Here is a 24,047-nt window from a genome sequence, read left to right on the forward strand (position 1 = left end):
TCTCCACGTGTTCTTTGGAAGGAGAGATCACACCGGCTAGAGTTTGGAGCAAAAACACCGTTTATTACAGAATCAAGACTGGCAAACTATACAACGAATTCAAGAGCATGCAATTCGTTGGAGAAGGCGTTCTGTCTTCCTCTACGGACCTGGAGCAGTTATACTTCGCGCTTCCTCGAGTTCCCGGTCAGGTTCCCCTCGTTCGGTTCTCTCATTGGTCGGTTCACCTGTCTGTGAAGGGATTAGTGTCTCTATTGGCTGCCCCGAGATACCTGTCCAGCTCCTGCTGTGCTGAACAATGGGTAGACATCCTGGGTTCAGCAGTTTCCGATCTTGTAATTTAAAAGTTTATTGTTTGGAAGGGTTTCCTCATTGCTATGCGCCTGGCTGTCTGGGCGTTCACAATAGTTCTCCATAGTTGAATATACAGGTATTATCATTTAACACAGGACCTGAATGAGTTTGACGTCAGCGGAGGCATTAACAAGTACTTTATCAATCAAGTGTAGTATCGGTGCGATTTACACTATCCGATAGTTACCGGTTTCCTTTATTAACAATGGGATTGTAACAGGATGATGTGAAACTGACGGACATGTTCTAATCCCCAAGGAATGTGGCCTGCAGTGGCTGGGTTTACTTTACATGGCTGTGTTTTAGCTGGTACCTGACAGTGTCTGCTTTAATAATGGTGCTCCCCTCGCTAGCCCCAATGTAGGTACCCCGATAGCAGATTATCCCCAACAATCACTAGATCTGAGCACCATTCTCGTCTGTCAAAGCTGCAAGTTTTCTTTTGTGTTCAGGCAATGTTGGCTTGGCTAGCATTTATTACCAATGAGTAATTGACCTGGAAATCAAATGCAGCTTAAAGTTGATCCTAAGATCCCCATAGGCTGCTGTTGTTTTCTTACCAAGCATCACTCTAAAGCACACACCACTCTGGCCTCCAATAAATGCAGGTAGGTCATGATTGGTTTACCATTAATTTTGAGTTAATGGTTAAGGTACCTCTTTTTCGACATGAACTGACAAAAGTATCTCGTTTGTCTCCTGTCTTACCCATCAGACTCTGATTATATGTAGAAAATTACCCAACTTCCCTTCTTGACATTTTTTATGTTGGATCATTTCAACTGTCCCCTCTTCTAGGACTGTCTTCTCCCTATCAAATGTGCCCTACTTTCTCAACCTTCAAACACTCACTTGTTAACCCTTCTATCCTTTAACGAAAATTATCACCGTTTGTCTTCAAATCCATGAATATGTTGACATCTCCTCAATTCATGCTCATATTTCTTTCAATCTGTGTTTGAACTTCTCGGTTTGGGTTTTCCCGAATTTTGTAATACTCCGAACTTGTCTGCAGCATTGACATGGCTGACCAGACATCCTACTCCAGTGCTCCTTCTTTGCTGTCCAACTGGATGAGCATGGCTTTGCTTGGTTACATTATTTCATGTCTCCTCATATCCAGAGAGACTTTTGTAATTACTTCCATTACTGCCTGCACAATCTTGCCTGATAACTTCCATCCTCTTACTAATCATTTACAAATTGTCCCTCAGCAGCATTATCTGAAGACATGATGTCAAGTTCCACAAAGTATTTTTAAGTGCCATAGAACTCTGTGGGAAGCTAGGGAAGTGATTGCTGGGCCTCTTGCTGAGATATTTGTTTCATTGATAGTCACAGGTGAGGTGCCGGAAGACTGGAGGTTGGCAAACGTGGTGCCACTGTTTAAGAAGGGCAGTAAGGACAAGCCAGGGAACTATAGACCAGTGAGCCTAATGTCGGTGGTGGGCAAGTTGTTGGAGGGAATCCTGAGGGACAGGATTTACACATATTTGGAAAAGGAAGGACTGATTAGGGACAACCAACATGGCTTTGTGCGTGGGAAATCACAACTCACGAATTTGATTGAGTTTTTTGAAGAAGAAACAAAGAGGATTGATGAGGGCAGAATGGTGGGCATAATCTATATGGACTTAAGTAAGGCATTCAATAAGGTTCCTCATGGGACACTGGTTAGCAAGGTTAGAGTTCATGGAATACAGGGAGAACTAGACATTTAGATACAGAACTGGCTCAAAGGTAGAAGACAGAGGGTGGTGGTGGAGGGTCGTTTTTCAGACTGGAGGCCTGTGACCAGTGGAGTGCTACAAGGATTGGTGCTGGGTCCATTGCTTTTTGTTATTCACATAAATGATTTGGATGTGAACATAGGAGGTATAGTTAGAAAGTTTACAACTGAGACCAAAATTGGAGGTGTAGTGGACAGCGAAGAGAGTTACCTCAGATTGCAACAGGATCTGGACCAGATGGGCCAATGGGCTGAGAAGTGGCAGATGGAGTTTAATTCAGATAAATGCAAGGTGCCGCATTTTGGGAAAGCAAATTTTAGCAGGACTTACACACTTAATGGTAAGGTCCTAGGGAGTGTTGCTGAACAAAGAGACCGTGGAGTACAGGTTCATAGCTCCTTGAGAGTGGAGTTGCAGGTAGTGAAGAAGGCATTTGGTACACTTTCCTTTATTGGTCAGAGCTTTGCGTACAGCAGTTGGGAGGTCGTGTTGTGGCTGTACAGGATGTTGGTGAGGTCACTGTTGGAATATTGCATGCAATTCTGGTCTCCTTCCTATCAGAAGAATGTTGTGAAACTTATAAATCTTTGCTGAAACCTTTCAAGGATGTTGCCAGGGTTGGAGGATTTGAGCTATAGGGAGAGGCCGAACAGGCTGGTGCTGTTTTCCCTGGAGCATCGGAGGCTGAAGGATGACCTTGAAGAGGTTTATAATATCATGAGGGGCATGGATAGGGCAAATAGACAAAAACTTTTTTCCCTGGGGTTGGGGAGTCCAGAACTAGACGGCATAGGGTTAGGGTGAGGGGGGAAAAGATATAAAAGAGACCTAAGGGGCAACTTTTTCACGCAGAGGGTGGTGCGTGTATGGAATGAGTTGCCAGAGGAAGTAGTGGAGGCTGGTACAATTGTAACATTTAACAGGCACTTGGATGGGCATATGAATAGGAAGGGTTTGGAGGAATATGGGCCGGGTGCTGGCAGGTGGGACTAGATTGGGTTGGGATATCTGGTTGGCATGGACAAGTTGGAACGAAGGGTCTGTTTCCATTCTGTACATCTTGATGCCTCTAACTAAGACACTTCCTAAGAACATAAGAAATAGGAACAAGAGAGGACCATTTTGCCTTACTCACACCTATTCCCAAACCTCAAAATTGCATAAATTAGTCTCCTTTTTTAGTACTTTAAGTGATCTACCCTCCACAACTCTCTGGAGTAGATAATCACAGACATTCCTGACCCACTGGTAGAAGAAATTGATTTGCATTTGTTTAAAATGGGTGACCCCTATTCTGTATTGATGTTCCCAAGTTTGAGATTCCCTCCACTGGTGAAAACAGCATCGCATCATCATCTCCCTTCCCCACCCTTCTCAGAATCATCGTTTGAAGAAGAGCACTCCTCATTCTTCTAACTTGTTCATGTGTTCTTGAGAAGTCAGTCCCTTCATTCGAGTCACCAGACTCAAAAATGTCTTTTGGATTGTGGCTCCACGCCCTCCATTCCAGAGTCTGGTTAAAACTCAGTCACGCTCTGCTCCCCGTTAGGAGACAGTCTCTGGAGCAGGTGGAAATAGCAGCCTTTTCTCTCCATTAATTCCTGGTGCTTTCCCTCCTCCACCACCATCCCTCTCTCAATCACAATGATCTTGTCTGCCTTCTCCACAGTCTTCAGACGGTGGGCAATGACCAGGATGGTTTGTCCCGTGTCCTTCGATAATGCCTGCTGGATCTGGGAGGGGAGAGAGAGCGAGAGATGAGAGAGCGAGCGATGAGAGAGAGAGAGAGATGTGAGAGAGAGATGTGAGAGAGAGAGATGAGAGAGAGAGATATGAGAGAGAGTGCTATAGTAGGAGTTTAGTCAATGTGACCTCATTTCATCGATGGCCTGGTGATCTGGGATTCTTGGAAGTGTAAATCTCCCAGTGCTGCCCATGTCCCCATCACTGTGTCCTCTATCGGACCACAGAAAACCACCACCATGTCAATCAGAAATCTCACCAAATCCACACCCTTCCCTTCCAGGAAGAGAGGAAGCAGACCTTCCCTCGAGCACCTCCCTGGAGCTGCTTGGCTAAGTGGGAAAATCGAGTCAATAGCAGGAAAGTCACAAGTTGATTGGTTGTTGAGCAGTTGCTGTTGGGGACTGTGTTTCAACTCCAATAATTTATAAAACGCTAATATGTAAATTAGCCTGGGAAAAGTGAGCATGTAAAAGTGTGGGAGAAGGAGGTGATTTCAGAGTATGGCAGTTTATTATTAATAGTATGAGTTGAAGGCTAAAGAAAGTTAAAGGAAGGAAAAGGGACTAATGTTGAAGGGAATAAATTGATTTAAGAGTTTCAGGTTAATGAACGGTGGGACAGCTCAGCCAAGTGGAATGCTTATCATGTGACACTTGGGCGTCTGGGGTCACTCCTTCTGACACAGACACATCTGTGTGTAAAAAATGTCGCTGTGGATGAGTGTGTGCCTGGAAAAATGGTGCAGGAGAGAGGCTGTAAATTCCTGGAACACTGGCACTGCCGCTGGGAAAAACTGCACCTCTCCAATCGGACAGTTCCACCTGGGACTGAGTTTCTGGTGGGCACTTTGTTAATGTCACTGTGAGGGTTTTAACCTGAACTTGACATGGGTGTAGGAACCAAGAGAGAAGGGAAGTGAAGACCAGGGTGCCTGAAATTCTAGCAAGCACTGAATAGAGAATAACAAGGTATTTGGTGGCATCAGTATTAGGGAGAAAGACTCAATCATGGTTACACTGCATGCTGGTGAATGCATCATGAAATGGAAGGAACAAACTTAGGGAGTTACAGGTGCACACTGCAAAGTGGAATTATAATGCTGTGATGGTGATGGAGATCTGACTCAAAGGAGGGCAAGACTGGGTGTTAAATATCCCTGATAATGAAGTACTCGGGGGTAGCACGGTGGCTCAGTGGTTAGCACTGCTGCTTCACAGCACCAGGGTCCCAGGTTTGATTCCAGCCTCAGGCGACTGTGTGGAGTTTGCACATTCTCCCCGTGTCTGCGTGGGTTTGCTCCGGTTTCCTCCCACAGTCCAAACATGTGCAGGTTGGGTGAATTGGCCATGCTAAATAGTGTTAGGTGCATTAGTCAGAGGGAATGGGTCTGGGTGGGTTACTCTTCGGAGGGTCGGTCTGAACTTGTTGGGCGAAGGGCCTGTTTCCACACTGTAGGGAATCTAATCATGAAAATATAAAAGACAAAAGCATTTTTTTAAAGTTAGAGAGGCCATTGCAATTCTGAGGAAATACAGATGGTTAAAAGACAGAATCTGGCGTAAGGAATGTAAATGTTTACATACATTGCTCAGTATCGTCTATAGAGCAGCAGCAAGTGGGGAGGATGAAGAGGAGCAAATCTTCAGGGAAATGAGAGAGGTGGAAATATCACTGAGTAGTTAATGTTAACTAGCTGTATACAGACTGGGATAGTGTGGTAGGGAGGGGATAGTCTTCCTAGACAGTATCCAGGAGAGATTCCGGCAGCAATGTGTGTCCAGTCTAACAAGGAAGGAGGCTCTGCAAGAGCAGGCTTCTGGGAGTGAGGCTGGCCAAGTGAAGGAGGAGGAATTAGGGATCAGTGATCATTGTATCAAACGGTTCTAGACAATGGTGGGAAATGTCAGGGGTCAATCCAGAGCAAGAATAATCAATGACAGAGAGAGGGTTTTAAAGGGACAGGAGCAGAGCTGGCCTGATCAACTGGAACTAAACGTTGGTGGGACAAAACAGCAGCTGAACAACGGGAAGGGGATGGTCCAGGTACAGTCAAGGTATATTCCCTCAAAAAGGAAAGGTGGGACCATCAAACCGAGAGCTCCATGGATGGCCAGGAGATAGACATTTCGATAACGTAGAGAAAGTCTGCTTTCGACAGGTGTCAGACAGAGAATACAATTGAGAGTGAGGAGGAATATTGAAGGTTTGGGTGGGAAGGTGAGAAAATAAGTGAAACAAAGAGAAATTATGGGAGAAGGCTGACAGCTAACATCAAGGGACAATGTCTAAGTCTCCAATATGGACATGAACAGTAAGAGGTGGGAAACAGGGGAGAGGGCTGATTAGACATCAAAAAGGGGGTGTACACATGAAGGTAAGAGGCAACTCAGAGGGGTTCATGGGATACTTTGCATCTGTCCATACCTACAATGTAGGTGCTGCCTCAAGACCGGATGTCAGGCCATTCAGCCCATTGAGTGTGCTCTGCTATTTAATGAGATCATGACTGATCTGATCATCCTCAACATCACTTTCCCACCTTTTCCCCATCACCCTTGATTCCCTCACTGTGGAAAAATCTGTCTCTCTCAGCCTTGAGGCCATGGTGACAGAGGAGTTAGAAGGCTTTTAAATTGGTATGGAGGTGGTACAGGATAAGCACCAATGAAGCACCAGGACTAGTAGAGATATAGAGGAGGTGAAAGTGGAAAATGCTGAGTTACAGGTCACAAGCTTTCAATCCTCCCAGGAGTTGGAGTGTTCGCGAACTACCAGAGGGCTGGACAAAAAGGTTGTACAGAAAGGCCAACATATCGCAGACCAGCCGGGATGTCATCGGCAAGAACACTTTGAGAAAAAAAAACTATTTGAAAGATTACGAATACTCATCTGGAAAAATATCAACGGATTTGGAAAAAGCATCATGAATTTATTGAGTGAAAACGTATCTAACAAATTTGGAATTCTTTGAAGAGGTAACAGAACGGTTTGATGAGGGTCATGCTGTTGATGTGGTTTGTAGGGATTCCCAGAGGTGTTTGATACAGTGCTACACAACACACATTTCAGGAAGCTTCCCTGTCCTTGGATAAAAGGGACAGTAGTTATAATGTACACTTGTTTCGACTTCAGCTGGAATATTGTGGACAGTTGTGGGCATCATAGAGGAAATTTGTCAGTGTATTTCAGTGTAAAGCTGCTGAAAAAGAATAGGTCCAGGGATGAGATGCTTCAGCTTTGAGGAGAGATTGGAGAAGATGTGATTGACCTCCCAGGGAAAGAGAACACGAAGAGGAGATGAAACAGATGATTTCAAAATCATGAAGTGTCTGAACAGAACGGACAAGAAAATGGGTTGAGAAGCAAAGGGCAGAGTTTGAAAGTGTTTTGCAGATGAAGTGAGTGCAGTGTGAGGGACCTTTTCCACACAGCGAGTAGTTAGCAGATGGAAGAGACTCCAGGAAATACAGTGGAGGTATTCAAAAGGGCATCAAATCAATACGACGTACAGGGGAAAGGCAGAGTCAGTGCAGGCAAAATGGGCTGAATCTGTTCCACCTGCACAGTGCCTCAGTGGCTAACACCATTGACTCACAGTACCAGTGACCCAGGTTCGATAACAACCTCGGGCGATTCTCCCCGTGTCTGTGAGGGTTTCCTCTGTGTGCTCCAGCTTCCTCTCACAGTCCAATAACGTGCAAGTTAGGTGAACTGGCCATGCTACATTGCCCATAGGGAAGTGTAGGTTAAGTCATTAGTCATGGGAAATGTAGAGTAATTGGGAAGGGGAATGGGTGTGGGATACTCTTTGAAGGGTTGGTGAGAACTTGTTGGGCCAAAGGGTCTGTTTACAAACTGTAGGAATTCTATGTCGATGTCAATCTACACCCTAACACAGTGTAATAAACCCTATCGATCTACACCCTAACAGCGTAATAAACCCTATCGATCTACACCCTAACACAGTGTAATAAAGCTCTGTTACACCAGTAATAAACCCTATCAATCTACACCCTAACACAGTGTGATAACGCTCTGTAATAAGAGTTTCTGTGAAACCTGAGGCTGCTCCCTCACCGTGTGCTCACTCTCCACATCGAGGGAACTGGTTGCTTCGTCGAGGATGAGGATTTGAGGTTGTCGGATGAGAGCTCGAGCAATGGCTATTCTCTGTTTCTCTCCACCAGAAAGCTGTCCTCCCGTCTCTCCGACATCTGAATGGGAGAGTGGAATATTTCAGTGATGGTCACATCGTATTGATCCCTTTCCCCTTCTCCATACAGTGGGGGCAGCTCAGTGACCTGAGCAGCTCCTCATGTGGCTTCTCTCTGGGACAGAGGTGAGCTCCCCACTGGTGTAGCCCTCCACAGAGATCAGTGGGAGTAACTCCCAAACACACAAAGCCCAGATAGTCAGTTGCCCTCGATAACAGAGTCCCTCACTGTCACACTCCATCCAAGTCCCTGACTGTCCCTCCCGATCATCCTGCCCTCACTGCCAGTCTCGCTGGGTTTAGAGTATTGTTTCTGATGATACCTGTGCTGTAGCCACGCTCCAGTCCCTCGATGAATTCATGGGCATTGGCTTTCTGAGCTGCTGCAGTGACCGATGACATCGGAACATTCTGGAGGCCATAGCAGATATTGTCCCTGACAGAAAGTGCAAACAGCACAGGCTCCTGTCCCACGACCCCCAACTGAGGAGCAAAAACACAAGAGTTTTGATCAGAATCACCAGGAGAGAGACAGACTCCAGTGTGGCTGTAGAATGCTGTCAGTGTGAGAGGTCCAGGCAGGATAGTGAGACCTGTACTCAGTGCTCACCAACAGAGAGTGGGCACTGAAGGAACATCATTCAACACAGCTCAAAGCATCACACATCTCGAGAAGTACATACTGAGTGTAGTCAATATGGTACACACCGATATTGTGTGTAATTTGGGATGGACAGATGGAAATTGATGTGCACATCCCCCACTGAGGCAGTTGGTAAAGTGATAGACTTACCTTTATTAACTGAGGTATTGGTTTTAAGTGCAGGGAGATGATGCTGGAACCGTATAAAACATTGGGGAGGTCATAGCGAGAGTATTGTGTGCAGTTCTGGAATCCTCATTATAACACTGGAGAGGGTGCACTGGAGATTTACCAGGAAGTTGGCTGGGCTGCAGAGTTTCAGTCCCGAGAGAGATGGGACATACTGGGGTTGTTTTCCTAAAGCAGAGGGGAGTTGACTGAGATTTGTACAATTTTCAGGAGGATAGATAGGATAGAGAGGAAGAAACTTTCTATTGGTGGAGGGGTCAATGATCAGGAACACAGATTTAAGGTAGGGGGTGGGAGGTTTCGAGGGCACTTTGAGGGGAAACTTTTTTACCTTGATGGAGCCTGGAACTCACAGCCTGTCAGGCTGGGTCAAGGAAGGAATCTTCATCCCATTAAACAAGGAGTTGGGTGGGCACTTGTGATGCCAAATCATACAAAGCTGTGGACCAAAATGAGATCAGGATAGTTTGGTGGCTGTTCTTGACCAGGACAGACATTATGGGCTGTCGAACCATTTCCTGTGTTGGAGAGCTCTATTACAGTAAACACCGGCCTGGATTTGCAGGGGAGAGCATTGCAGGGTAAATGCTCGCTGGGTTAACTCCCCTGATTTCCTTCAGAAAGATGCCCTGGGTATTCACACAGCCACCACAGCAATCAGATGGTTTACACCTCATCTGAATGACTACCAACCAAGGAGAACAAGCCAAAGATTCACTGAGGGAACAGCCCGGGGGGGGTGGGTCTACAGGTTTTAGACTGCAGTGAGAAAAACTCAAGTTCTTCCCATTATAGCAGGGATAATCTGACAGAGGGAGGTGAGAGGGAGGGTGGTCAGTCCACAGTCAGCAATGGTCTTGCTCAAAGAGATGGGGATAACTTACATTGGCCACTCGGGTTGGTCAACGATCACAGGGTGATGGGCAATGGGCACATTTCAATCCAAATGTAGATGCTTTTCCCTGTCCCAAAAGGTGGCTCAGGATGGAAGTTAGTTCAAATATAAAGACTGAGGTTGGAGCTTTTTGTCTGTCAGTCGTGTCAAGGGAAATGGAACCAAATTGGGTAGATTTAGAGAAGATGTGGATCAGATGTAAGCTATTTTGTGGTGAACAAGCTGAAAGACTTCCTCCTGAAGGACAGAAAGCTGGGAGCTGAGATGGAGGGGATGGCACTTGCAGAGAGTATGTGAGTATAAGGGAATGAATGCCAGACCCTGAGGTATTATCCGTAATAATGTCCCCTATTTGTTAGTGGGACTGCTGCTCAGCAGCTTCTTATTCTGTTCATAACTTATACATTACATTCAATCAGCGACCCTGTATGTATCAATCACAATCAGTGCCCCTGGGGATGTATAACCCTTTCTCAATATCTCTGTCTTTTTGACACTATCTCCCTGCCCCTGAATGTATATGACATGACCTCCTTGTCTCTAGGTGGTATATGACCACCCCCCCACCCCATCCCCCAGGGTCAGGGGGTTTACTCCCTGCTGCCCCTCACCTTGTTGTGGTAATATTTATGTTCATATTCCTCAATGGGTCTGCCATCCAGCAGGATCTGTCCGGACTGAGGTTGATAAAACCTCTCCAGCAGGTTCACGCATGTCGTCTTACCCCCTCCGGAGGGTCCCACCAGGGCCGTGATCTCACCACACTTCAGCTCAAAGGAGACATTCTGGAAAGAAACAGGACAGGGAGAAGGAGCAGGTCAGCACAGTGCAAGGCAGGACCCACACATCCGGGTCTGTCACTGGGAAAGAACAGAGAAGACAGGTTCAACTGTACCATGGCTCAGAAGCCAGATTATTAATGAACTACTAATTCCAACGAGTTTTTTTTTAAATAAGAGGGCATACAGGCAAAAGATGGCTGTAGATGTAAATTGACTGGCTATCTGATAGATATTTGTATGAACCCATGGATCATCATACCTGTCACGTATCACAGAAATGTCAACAGGGAGACTTGAGAAGAGTTAGCAAGTGGCTGGCTCCTCATCCCAGCTCAGGAGAAAGTCATCTCCTGCCTAAATGTGTGAGGTTTACCCTTCCAGGAATAAACAAATATACACCAACTGCAGGCCCTAATCTGGTGTGCATTCGTGCATCAGTGTGCTCATGTGTATGCTGTGAAAGTCACAGTTTGAGGTCTGCCCTTAGACATAAAACAGAGAGAAAGTGAGGACTGCAGATACTGGAGAGTCAAAGTTGAAAAGTGTGGCCCTGGAAACATTCAGCTGGTTGGGTGGCATCCAAAGAGCAGGAGAATCGATGTCGAATCTCCTTCTCCTCAGATGCTGCTCAACCTACTGTGCTTTTCTAGTGCCATACTTTTTGATATTAGACATAATAGACATGTCATAACTCTGAATGCTGAAAGCTAATCACTGCTGAAAGGAAGCAGGACAACAGGACAGTTAAGTTGCTAAGAGAACAATTTCAAAACTGACTGCTCACCTACCAATGTTGGCCCTACTGTGTCACCCAATGTATGGCTGTTACATTCACTGTCCACTCTTCAACAGCCCACAGACTGATCCATATATCTCCTCACCCTTTTTTGGACTCACTTCGGTGCTAATTTGTGTGCCTGGATGTTACATTTCTACATTTTCTTGGGTTTCAAGAAGAATAAATGCCTAGTCAAATTGGCTTTTTTTCAAACTTAAGTTTGTTTGAAAGTGGGAGGAAGGGATTTTACAGGGAACCTTTTTAATAAACACCGTTGTGAACAGTTAAGAGGATAAAACATTACAGTACAGGAACAGTCCCTTCAGCACTTCAGGCCTGCACTGATCCAGAGCCTCTACCTAAACCTGTTGCCTATTTTCTATGGGTCTGTATCTCAATATTCCATTCTCATTCATGTATCTATCTAGCTACATCTTAAATGATGCTATCGTGCCCACCTCTACCACCTCCACTGGCAACACAGTCCAGACACTCACCACCCTCTGCATGAAGACCTTTCCACACATATTTCTTCTAAACATTTCCCCTCTCACTTTGAACTCTTGACCCCTCGTAATTGAGACCCCACTCTGGGAAAATCTTCTTGCTATCCACTCTGTCTATACCTCTCATGACTTTGTAGACCTCAACCTCCATCTTTCTAATAAAAATAATCCTAATGCTCAACTTCTCTTTGTAGCAAGTGCCGTCCATCCTGGTGAACCTCCTCTGCACCCTCTCCAAAGCATCCACATCCTTCTGGTAATGTGGCGACCAGAACTGTACATAGTATCCCAAATGTGGCCAAACCAAAGTCCTATACAACTGTAACATGACCTGCCAACTCTAGTACTGAATACCCCGTCCGATGGAGGAAAGCATTCCATATGCATTCTTGACCACTCCATCGACCTGCGTTGCCACCTTCAGGAACAATGGACCTGAACACCCAGATGTCTCTGTACATATAGTTTTGATCCCTGTATTTACGAAAGGATTGGCTGGGTTTGGAAACAGTTAAAAAAGAAATGCATGAGGTAATTCTTGACTTATCTAGAATGATTAATCAGGTTCGACCATTATTCATTAGCGTTGAGAAGAATCAGTGTGATTTTATTGAAATGATCATCCTGAAAGGTTTGACAAGGGGAGATGTTGAGAAGATGTTTCCACTAGTGGGAGAACCTCAAATTGGGGGTCATAGTTACAGAATAAGAGACCATCATTCAAAACTAATATGCAAAAGGAATTTCTTTTCCCGAGGGGCAGTGAATGTCTGGGTTCCTCTACCCCTGAGAATTATACAGGTTAGATCACTTGAAGTAATTTAAGAGGTTTAGATGTTTGGATAGATTAATAGATATCAGAGGCAGGAAAACAGAGATGAGATGAGTCCTGGGACAGACTGACCACCATTTTATAGAAAGAATGGGCTGGTATGAGGGGCTGAATGGCCTCTTTTTGCTGATTGGTTTGTGCAATTGTGAACAGTTGTTGATGTCAGACATAACCAAGTTTCGTGTGCCACAAGGATCGGTGCTGGGTCCACTGCTTTTTGTCATTTATAGAAATGATTTGGATGTGAACATAGGAGATGTAGTTAGTAAGTTTGCAGATGACACCAAAATGTGAGGTGTGGTGAACAGTGAAGAAGGTTACCTCTGAGTAATACAGATCAGATGGGCCACTAGGCCAAGAAGTGGCAGATGGAATTTAATTTAGTTTAAATGTGAAGTGCTGTATTTTGGAAGGGTAAATCAGGGCAGGATTTATACACTTCATGGTAAGGTCCTAGGGAGTGTTGCTGAACAAAGACCTTGGAGTGCAGGTTCATAGCTCCTTGAAAGTGAAGTCGCAGGTAGATAGGATAGTGAAAAAGGCGTTTGGTATGTTTTCCTTTATTGGTCAGAGTATTGAGTACAGGAGTTGGGAGGTCATGTTGCAGCTGTACAGGACATTGGTTAGGCCACTGTTGGAATATTGTACGTAATTCTGGTCTCCTTCCTATCGGAAAGATGTTGTGAAACTTGAAAAGGTTCAGAAAAGATTTACAAGGATGTTGCCAGGGTTGGAGGATTTGAGCTACAGGGAGAGGCTGAACAGGCTGGGGCTGTTTTCCCTGGAGTGTTGGAGGCGGAAGGGTGACCTTATATAGGTTTTATAAAATACTGAGGGGCATGGATCAGCTAAACAGTCAAGGTCTTTTCCCTGGGGTGGGATAATCAAGAACTAGACAGCATAGGTTTAGGATGAGAGGGGAAAGATATTAAAGGGACCGAAGTGGCAACTGTTTCACATAGAGGAAGGTATGTGTGTGGAATGAGCTGCCAGAGGAAGTGGTGGAGCCTGGTACAGTTACAACATGTAAAAGGAATCTGGATGGGTATATGAATAGGAAGGGTTTAGAGGGATATGGGCCGGGTGCTAGCGTGGGCGTGGATGTGTTGGACTGAAGAGTCTGTTTCCCTGTTGTACATTTCTATGAACTGGGACCAGGCAAGTATAGACAGCAGTCCAGAAATAAAGTAGTAACCAGGTCAGACTTACATCAAGTTTGAAAGAAATAAATGGAGCACTTTTGATGGATGTGTGCGGGCCTTAAAAATGGACAAGACATATGAGCCTCTAAGAGAGAACATCCTGGGTGAGACGTTTGCTACAGCTCATCAGGAGGGTTTAAAATAGTTTGACGGGGGGAGGGGAGTGGGGGGTGTGCGTGTATACATCCCTGGCAATTTAGCATGGCCAATTCACCTAACCTGCACATCTTTGGGACTCTGGTAGGCAACCGGAGCAAACCCATGCAGACATGGGGAGAACGCACAAACTCCACACAGACAGTCCCTGGCACTTTGAGGCAACAGTGCTAACCACTCAGTCATCGTGCCACCCTTTAGGTAGGTACTGAACAGCAAGATACAGCGTACAGAGAGTCTCTGAGGTGGGATAGGCACCTGAAAGGGCAAAGGTGCAGTCAGCCCGATGGGTTGAAGAGGGCCTATGTTAATGCAAGAAGAATTGGGAATAAGGGTGACTAACTCAGAGCATGGATCAGTACTTGGAACTATGATATTGTGGCCATTCCAGAGACTTGGCTATCACAGGGGCAGGAATGGTTGATGGATGTTCCAGGGTTTAGATGTTTCAAAAAGAATAGGGCAGGAGGTGAAAGAGGTGGGGGAGTGGCATTGTTAATCAGGGATAGTATCACAGCTACAGAAAGGGTTTGTCTACTGAGACAGTTTGAGTGGAAGTCAGAAACAGGAAAGGAGCAGTCACTTTATTGGGAGTTTTCTACAAACCCCCAACAGTAACAGAGACGCTGAGGAACAGATTGGGAGGCAGATTTTGTAAAGGTGCAGAAGTAACAGGGTTGTTGTCATGGCTGACTTTAACTTCCCAAATATTGACTGGAACCACCTTAGTGCAAATAGTTTGGATGGAGCTGTTTTTGTCAGGTGTGTCCAGGAAGAATTCCTAACGTAATATGTAGATAGGCCGACTGGAAGGGGACCATATTGGATACTGGACTTGGTGCTTGGCAATGAACCAGGTGGGGTGTCAGATGTCTCAGTGGGAGAGCATTTTGGTAATAGTGATCACAAGTCCCTGACCTTTACTGTACTCATGGTGAGGGACAGGAGCAGAGGGTATGGGAAAGTATTTAATTGGGGGAGGGGGTATTACAATGCTATTAAGCAGGAACTGGGGCATCTAAATTGGGATTAGACATTCTCAGGGAAATGCACATCAGAAATGTGGAGGTTGTTTAGGGAGCACCTGCTGGACAGGTTTGCCCCACTGAGGCAAGGAAAGGATGGTAGAGTGAAGGAACCTTGGTTAACAAGAGATGTGGAACACCTAGTCAAGAGGAAGAAGGAAGTTTACTTCAGGTTGAGGAGGCAAGGATCAGACAGGGCTTTAGAGGGTAACAAGGCAACCAGGAAGGAACTGAAGAGTGGACTTAGGAGAGCAAGAAGGGGACATGAAAGAGCTTTAGTGGGTCGGATTAAGGAAAACTCTAAGGCGTTCTACACATACGTGAGGAACAAGAGGATAGCCAGAGTGAGGGCAGGGCCGATCAGGGATAGTGGAGGGGAATTGCACCTGGAGTCGGAGGAGGTAGGGGAGGTCCTTAATGAATACTACTGAGAGGGACCTTGATGTTTCCGTGGACAGCATGAAACAGGCTGGTATGCTGGACCAGGTTGATGTTAGGAAGGAGGATGTACTGAAAATTTAGAAAAATCAAAGAATAGATACACTCACAGGGCCAGAAGGGATATACCCTCGGAAACTACAGGAAGCAAGGGAAGAGATTGCTGCACCTTTGGCAATGATTTTTGTGTCTTCATTATTGCCTTGTTGAAGAAAGGAAATAGGATAATCCTAGGAATTGTAGAGCAGTTAGTCTTAAGCCTGTGGTGGGCAAATTATTGGAGATAATTGTGAGAGACAGGATTTATGATTACTTGAAAAACCATAGTTTGATTAGTGATAGTCAGCATGGCTTTGTGAGGGACAGGTCATGCCTCACGAACCTTACTGAATTCTTTGAGGATGTGACAAAACTCATTGATGAAGGTTGAGCAGTGGATGTGGTGTACATGGATTTTAGCAAGGCATTTGATAAGGTTCTCCATGGTAGGGTCATGCAGAAAGGAAGGAGGCATGGGAAACAGGGAAATCTGTCTGTCTGGATACAGAATTAGCTGGCCCATGGAAGACAGAGGGTAGTGGTAGTGGGAAAGTATTCAGCCTGGAGCTCTGTGACCAGCGGTGTTCTGCAGGAATTGGTTCTGGGACCTCTGCTCTTTGTGATTTTTATAAATGACCTGGATGAGGAACTGGAAGGGTGGGTTTGCAAGCTTGCCAACGATATGAAGGTTGGTGGAGGTTGTAGGTTGCAAAGGGACATTGACAGGATGCAGAACTGGGCTGAGAAGTGGCAGCTGAAGTTCAACCTGGAAAACTGTGAAGTGATTCACTTTGGAAGGTAACATTTGAATGCAGAATATAGGGTTAAAGACAGGAGTCTTGAAGTGTGTAGGAACAGAGGGATTCTGGGATCATGTCAAGAGACAATAGGTGCTGGGGTAGGCCATTCTGCCCTTTGAGCCAGCATCATCATTCATGATGATTGTGGATGATCATCCTCAATCAGTATCCTGTTCCTGCCTTATCCCCATAACCCTCGATTCCACTATCCTGAAGAGCTCTTTCCAACTCTTTCTTGAAATTATTCAGAGACTTGGCCTCCACTGCCCTCTGGGGCAGAGCATTCCATACGGGGAGAAAGTGAGGTTTGCAGATGCTGGAGATCAGAGCTGAAAATGTGTTGCTGGAAAAGCGCAGCAGGTCAGGAAAGCATCCAAGGAACAAGAGATTCGACGTTTCGGGCATAAGCCCTTCTATACACCCACCGCTCTCTGGGTGAAGAAGTTTTTCCTCAACTCTGTTCTAAGTGGCCTACCCCTTATTTTTAAACTGTGTCCTCTGGTTCGGCACTCACCCATCAGTGGAAACATGTTTCCTGCCTCCAAAGTGTCCAATCCTTTAATAATCTTATACGTCTCGATCAGATCCCCTCTCAGCCTTCTAAATTCAACGGTATACTAGCCCAGTCGCTCCAGTCTTTCAACATATGATAGTCCCACAATAGATCCCTCAAAGTTGCCACCCAAGTTGAGAGGGTTGATAAGGAGGCGAATTAGCAGGGAGATTGAGTTTAAGAGCTGTGAGGTTATGCTGCAGTTGTATATAGTCTTGATTACACCACGCTTGGAATATATTGTGTTCAGCTCTGATCACTTCATTATAGGAAAAATGTGGAAGCTTTAGAGAGGGTGCAGAGGAGATTTATCAGGATGGTGCCTGGACTGGAGGGCATGTTTTATGCAGAAAGTTTGAGGGAGATGGGGCTTTTCTCAGTGGAACGGAAAAGGATGAGCGGTTACTTGTTGGAGGTGTACAAGATGTGGAGAGGCATAGATAGAGTGGATAGTCAGAGACATATTCCCAGGGTGGAAATGGCTATCACGAGGGGGGCATAATTTGAAGGTGATTGGAGGAAGGTTTAGAGGAGATGTCAGAGGTCGGTTCTTTACACAGAGAGTGGTGGGTGCGTGGAATGCACTGACAGGAGGGGTAGTAGAGTCAGGTACATTAGGGACATTTAAACGACTCATGGATAGGGACTTGGAAGATAGTACAATGAAGGGTATAGAGTTTAGTCTGATCTCAGAGTAGGATAAAAGACCAGCACAACATTGAGGGCTGAAGGACCTGTACTGTGGTATGTCTCTACGATTCTAATCAGCGTGTGCATGTTTCAGAGAGAGAGAGAGAGAGCACGCGAGTGAGTGGTCTCCCTCTCTGAAGGAGCAGGTTCTGTGTATTAGATTAGATTACTTTCAGTGTGGAAACAGGCCCTTCGGCCCAACAAGTCCACACCGACCCGCCGAAGCGCAACCCACCCATACCCCTACATTTACCCCTTCACCTAACACTACGGGCAATTTAGCATGGCCAATTCACCTGACTCGCACATCTTTGGACTGTGGGAGGAAACCGGAGCACCCGGAGGAAACCCACGCAGACACGGGGAGAATGTGCAAACTCCACACAGTCAGTCGCCTGAGGCGGGAATTGAACCCAGGTCCCTGGCGCTGTGAGGCAGCAGTGCTAACCACTCTGCCACCGTGCCGCCCTATCTCTCTTTCTTTCCACTGCAAAAGAATCTGGAGCTTGGAGAAAGCCACAATGTGGGGAAATGTGAGGTCATGCTCTTTAGCAGAAATAGAGGAGCTGAATAGTATTTAATTGGAGAAAAACTGCAGAAAGCTGCAGCGCAGAGGGATTTGAGTATCCTCTTGCATCAAGGATGAGTAACCAAGTTCAGAGGATAAAAGGACAATGTTGGTCTTTATTTCAAAGAGATCAGAATACAGTAATATAAAAGAGGTTGTTTCCCCTTGCAGGGGAACTGAAGAGCTGAGAGTATTATTGCAGAATTATAAACCACACAACTCAGAGAGGAGGAGGAATTTTCTTTCTAAGAGGGCAGTGAATCTGTTGAATTCTTTGCTGCAGAGGGCTGTCGAGGCTGGGTCATGAAAAATGTTCAAGGCTGAGATAGACAGATTGGGCATGGGTGGGGGTGGGGGGGGAGAAAATGGAGTTGTGAATTATTAGCTCGGTCATGATCACAACGAATGGCAGAGCAGACTCAACAGACTGAATGAATTTCAGCTCCTACATCTTCTGGTCTTAATCTGTTCAGTTTCTGATTTAGGATGTCTCTGAAACATAACCTTCGGTACCTGATTGAAGATCTCACTGAGATCCACTCCAATATTACATGACCATATGTATCGGTGATAGTAACAGAATCAGTGCAGGCATAATGGGGAGAATGGCCTGTACCTGTCACATAACAGCTCTGTAATCCTGATCTCACTGATATCCACTCGAACATTGTTTTTAGTATCGGATTCAGATCTCAGATGTACTGCAACATTACCTTCACTACCTAACCTAGAATCCCTTTGGAGCCAATGTAACATTACAATGCCTGAACTCAGTGGATACTGCATATGGATCTATCATAATCTTACCTTTAGGGCCTGAACGTCAGGTCTGGTTGGGTAAGAGAAGGACACATTCTGGAATTCTACATGTCCTTTCAGAGTCTCCTTTACCAGCTTCCCGTCCGTGGGAACACTGGACTTCCGATCCATATACTCAAACACTTTCTGGGCTGCTCCCACTGAGTGGGTCATCTCCGAGTACGTGTGAACCAGGGTCTGTTTAAATAGACAGAGAACAGCTTTACCTTGGCAATGTCCATGCTCGTCCTCACAAAGACAGACCAAACACAGCAGCACATGTACCAACAACACACAAGACACACAGCAACGGCTGAAAAGGAGACCTGAAACTAAGGCTGGAAGTTAAAAGAGGAGGTTAGTTGTCTTTCTGTCAGAGATCTTTATCTAGTGGTAACCAACAAGGATATTAATAAGAGCTGGGCCTGCAGGGTCTATATGGGTGTAGTCATTGAAACTGAGTTGTTAATTTCATGAATTCAACACTTACAGACTCAGACCACCCTACTCCTATAGCAGTAGTACATCTGCATAGAAGCATAGAATCTCTACAGTGTGGAAACAGGCCATTTGGCCCAACAAGTCCACACCGACCCTCTGAAGAGTGACCCACCCAGACCCATTCCTCTACTCTATTATTCTACATTTACCCCTGATTAATGCACCTAACCTACACATCCCTGAACACTATAGGCAATTTCACATGGCCAGTTCACCCGACCAGCACATCTTTGGATTGTGGGAGGAAACCGGGAGAATGTGCAAACTCCACACAGACAGTTGCTCGAGGCTGGAAATGAACCCAGTTCCCTGGCACTGTGAGGCAGCATTACTAACCACTGAGCCCATCTAGATGACCATGTGAAATAACTCCACAGAAGCTGGTATCTTCTGACCAGTTGGTAGCTGGTATCCTGTTACTGACAGTGACCCAGCTCCCTCAGAGTGAATAGGATGCCTGTCACTCCTATTCTTATTTTTTTTTTAATTAAACAATACAGTTTAGAAAACAGTTAATGTTAACAGCTGTATACAAAGAAACAGCAATTTTACAATGGAGAGAATCAGCAAAGCCAGGCCCCAAACCCTACTGTTCAACCGTTTACAGGGAAGTGAGGACAAACCTCAAATCCCAGTTTCAATCAACTCTCCTACTCAGTTTTTGAATTTTTTTTCGCCCATGTTGTGTGTGTGTGTGTGTGTGTGAGAGACAGACACAAGGTGCACGAATCTTTATTCAATTTCCACCACCTGGAAGAAAAGAAACACCCGAGTGGCCAGTGACAAGCAGTGCCCTTCACCTCAAAGGGCAATGCTGTGTGATCAGACAGTGAAACACTCATAGTCTTATCTGTCAGCCAGGGCTCCATGATTGGACCTGATTAACAGCCCTAATCAGGGAATTTGTATTCTATGAGGTCTACCTGGCTGACCTTATTACAATCACTCCACCAGGAGTTAGTGACATTGTGTCTTGCAGTGGTTTGCTGGTAAATAAGCTGGCAATGTCAAAAGAGAGAACAAGTACATGCTATTGCTTCCAATACAGAATTTATTGTGTCGTCTTATTGGACGTGAATCCTTCACGAAGTATGTGGAGAACTCAATTAGAAGTATACAAAATTCGAGCAGGAGTATGCTATTCAGCCCTTTGAGCCTGCTGGCCCATTCAATATATAATCACAGCTAATCATCCAACTCAGTACCCACTTTATCTACATACCATTTGATCACTTTAGCCTGAAGAACTATGTCTAACTGTACCTTGAAACATTCAATATTTTGACCTCAACTAATTTCTGTGGAAGAGAATTCCATAAGCTCCCCACTCTCTGAGTGAAGACATTTCTCCTCATCTCAGTCCAAAATGGCCGACACCGTATCCTTCATCTAGGAATCTTGGCTCTGGATCCATGGTCATTGAGAGCGTCCCTCCTGCTTTTACCCTGTCTGGTCCTGTCAGAATGTTGTAGGTTTCTAGGAGATCTCTCCCTTAATCTTCTAAACTGCAGTGCATATAGTCCTAACCAATCCAGTTTCTCCTAATACAATGATCCAGCCATCTCAAGAATCAAACTGGAAAACCTTTGTTCCATTGCCACCGTGGTCAGAACATCCTACTTCAGATAAGGATACCAAAACTGCTCACAATACTCCAGGCGTAGTCTCACCAAGACCCTCTACATTTGCATCAAGACATCCCTGCTCCTGCACTCGGATCCTCTTGTATGAAGGACAACATACTGTTCACCTTCTTCTGCAGCTGCATGTTTACTTTCAGTGACTGGTGTACAAGGCCACCCAGGTTTCACTGCACATTCCCCCTTCTGAATCTATCACTGTCCACACAATGACATGTCTTCCTATTCTTGCGACTAAAGTGGATAACCTCATACTTATCCATGAATTCCATGGCTGATGGAATTCAATGTGAGCAAATGCGAGGTCTTGCACTTTGGAAAAAAGAATAAAAGCATAGACTACTTTCTAAACGGTGAGAAAATTCATAAAGGGATTCACAAAGTACAAAGGGATCTGGGAGTGCTAGTCGAGGATTCTCTAAAGGTAAACATGCAGGTTGAGTCCATGATTAAGAAAGCGATTGCAATGTTGTCATTTATCTCAAGAGGGTTGGAATATAAAAACACCGTTGTGCTACTGAGATTTTATAAATGTCTGGTTAGGCCCCATTTGGAGTACTGTGTCCAGTTTTGGTCCCCACACCTCAGGAAGGACATACTGGCACTGGAGCGTGTCCAGCGGAGATTCACACAAGCTGGAATGGTAGGCCTAACATACGAGGAACGGCTGAGGATCCTGGGATTGTATTCATTGGAGTTTAGAAGATTAAGGGGAGATTTAATAGAAACTTACAAGATAATACATGGCTTGGAAAGGGTGGACGTTAGGAAATTGTTTCCGTTAGGCGAGGAGACTAGGACCCGTGGACACAGCCTGAGAATTAGAGGGGGTCAATTCAGAACAGAAATGCAGAGACATTTCTTCAGCCAGAGAGTGGTGGGCCTGTGGAACTCATTGCCGCAAAGTGCAGTGGAGGCCGGGACGCTAAATGTCTTCAAGGCAGAGATTGATAAATTCTTGATGTCACAAGGAATTAAGGGCTATGGGGAGAATGCGGGTAAGTGGAGTTGAAATGCCCATCAGCCATGATTGAATGGCGGAGTGGACTTGATGGGCTGAATGGCCTCACTTCCACTCCTATGTCTTATGGTCTTATGGTCTTACGTTATGCTTCATCTGCCATGTCTTCGTTTACTCACTCAACTTGTCCAAATCACACTGAAACATCTCTGTACCCTCCTCACAGCTCACCTTCCCACCCAGCTTTTTCTTATCTGCAAATCAGAGATATTACATTGAGTTTCCTCATCTAAAGCAAACATGAATATATGTTTGTGAGTAGCTGGTCCAAGCACTGATCCCTGTGGTACTCCAGCAGAAAGATTTATCACATATTAAGCAGAACTTTAATTGTGCTGCCAGTTCAGTTTAAAGAAGCTTCTCATGGGAGTGTGTTGCAAAGGCACTAGTATACACACCATGTAAACCCAGAGATATGGCATTTCCTGGGATCCCTCCAGCTCCAGCACATGCTAACATCTTCACTGCTTTCCATAAGAAGCTCTTCTTTGACAGAAAGATCACTGACCTTCTGGCCCTTGGACAGTTCCGATATGTCGGTGACACATTGAGATAGGGAGCTGAAAATGAACCTTCCAGCTCAGTGAGCAAACCTACATCCAGAACCTCAACCCGAGCTACAAATCTTCTCAAAACTCACTAACATTTAGATATTTCAGTTCACAGCCTGAAAAGCTCCTTCAGGTAACTTCATAATCTCCATCTTGCACCCACCTTTACCATGAGCTCGCCTCCCTCAATATATTAGTTGAGAATTCTGAGAATGGATCCGTAATTCTTATTGAGCTCTGGTCAATATCACACTGGATTCCTCCAGTCCCACATTACAAGGTCTTATTGGCAATTACATGAATAAGGCTCGAGCTATTTGCTTACTATGTGATGTTACTGCTGGGATGGGAGATGTGTAAATGGTCCTGCATGATAACTGGCACCTTAAACAAATCACCACTCGCCGTGAAACCTCACAAAAGGAGCCTCTGTCCACCACTTCCGGCCCCGAGCATAATAACAAACACTTCGGGCACTGATTCTGTGGGCAAAATGAACTTGTACATGCACTGAACATTTTTTTCCAAAAGAAAAGGGGCTATGGAGACAGCCATACATGCTGCATTCCCAAGGGAACAACCTGACCAATCAGAATCCACTTGCCTCGCCTGAGAATGAAGAGTGACAGTTAACTGCTCTTACTGCATCTCCAGGTAAGGGATGGATAACCAATCAGCACCCTCCTCTTGTGCTACATAAACCGGTGTCTCTTTGTTTCATTTGACAAATGCAAGATGAAAACCTTCAACTTTTGGTCTCCTTTTAACGATATTTAAATTCTGTACTTATGTATTTAACAAAAAAGAGAAAAAAAAACATACAACACACACAAAGACTTGTGCCAACCGAGTTGGGGTTAATGAAGATGTCCAGAAAGGGAGAATCTAACCATCACCCCTTGACATTCAATGTTGTTATTATCCCTGAACTCTGCCCCATCAATATCTTAGGCGTCACCATCAACCAGAAACTCAATGGGACTCACCACATAAACCCAGTGTTACAGGAGCAGATCAGAGGCGGGGAATCCTGCAGCGAGTAACTCATCTCCCGACTCCCCAAAGGCATTCCACCATCCACAAGTCAGGAGTGTGATGGAATACTCCTGACTTGCCTGGATGGGTACAAAGAGTGGAATACGCAGGAACTGGCTGAAAAGGCACAGCGAAGGAAATGGACTGCATAGGTGGGCTGTTCCTGTGTGTACAGTTCTATGTTCTACTGTGCACAGTACTGGTCTTCTTATGTAATAAAGGTATTAGACAGGAATGAAAGGGGTTGAGGTACAAATGTAAAGGGATTGGAATGGACGATAGGTGGATTGGATAAGAATGTGGGGAACTCAATTGGGAATATATAAGGACTGGATAGGAATTGAGAGGTTAGATGGAAATGT

General features: G+C 45.2%; 1 protein-coding gene across 1 annotated transcript in view; it reads right to left on the bottom strand.

The window, feature by feature from the left end:
* Nucleotides 1–84: 84 nt before the first annotated feature.
* LOC132832856 (antigen peptide transporter 2-like) overlaps nucleotides 85–24,047 on the bottom strand; it is a 48,222-nt gene continuing 24,259 nt past the window's right edge. Inside the window, exons 7-11 of the mRNA XM_060851043.1 lie at nucleotides 18,947–19,135; nucleotides 10,382–10,555; nucleotides 8,367–8,526; nucleotides 7,908–8,044; nucleotides 85–3,817 (exon numbers count right to left, since the gene is read on the bottom strand). Coding sequence (XP_060707026.1) covers nucleotides 3,602–3,817; nucleotides 7,908–8,044; nucleotides 8,367–8,526; nucleotides 10,382–10,555; nucleotides 18,947–19,135 — 876 coding nt within the window. The 3' untranslated portion in view covers nucleotides 85–3,601. The remainder of the gene's footprint in view (nucleotides 3,818–7,907; nucleotides 8,045–8,366; nucleotides 8,527–10,381; nucleotides 10,556–18,946; nucleotides 19,136–24,047) is intronic.

The sequence above is a fragment of the Hemiscyllium ocellatum genome, chromosome 35 (assembly GCF_020745735.1).
Source record: "Hemiscyllium ocellatum isolate sHemOce1 chromosome 35, sHemOce1.pat.X.cur, whole genome shotgun sequence".
NCBI classification, from domain to species: Eukaryota; Metazoa; Chordata; class Chondrichthyes; order Orectolobiformes; family Hemiscylliidae; genus Hemiscyllium; species Hemiscyllium ocellatum.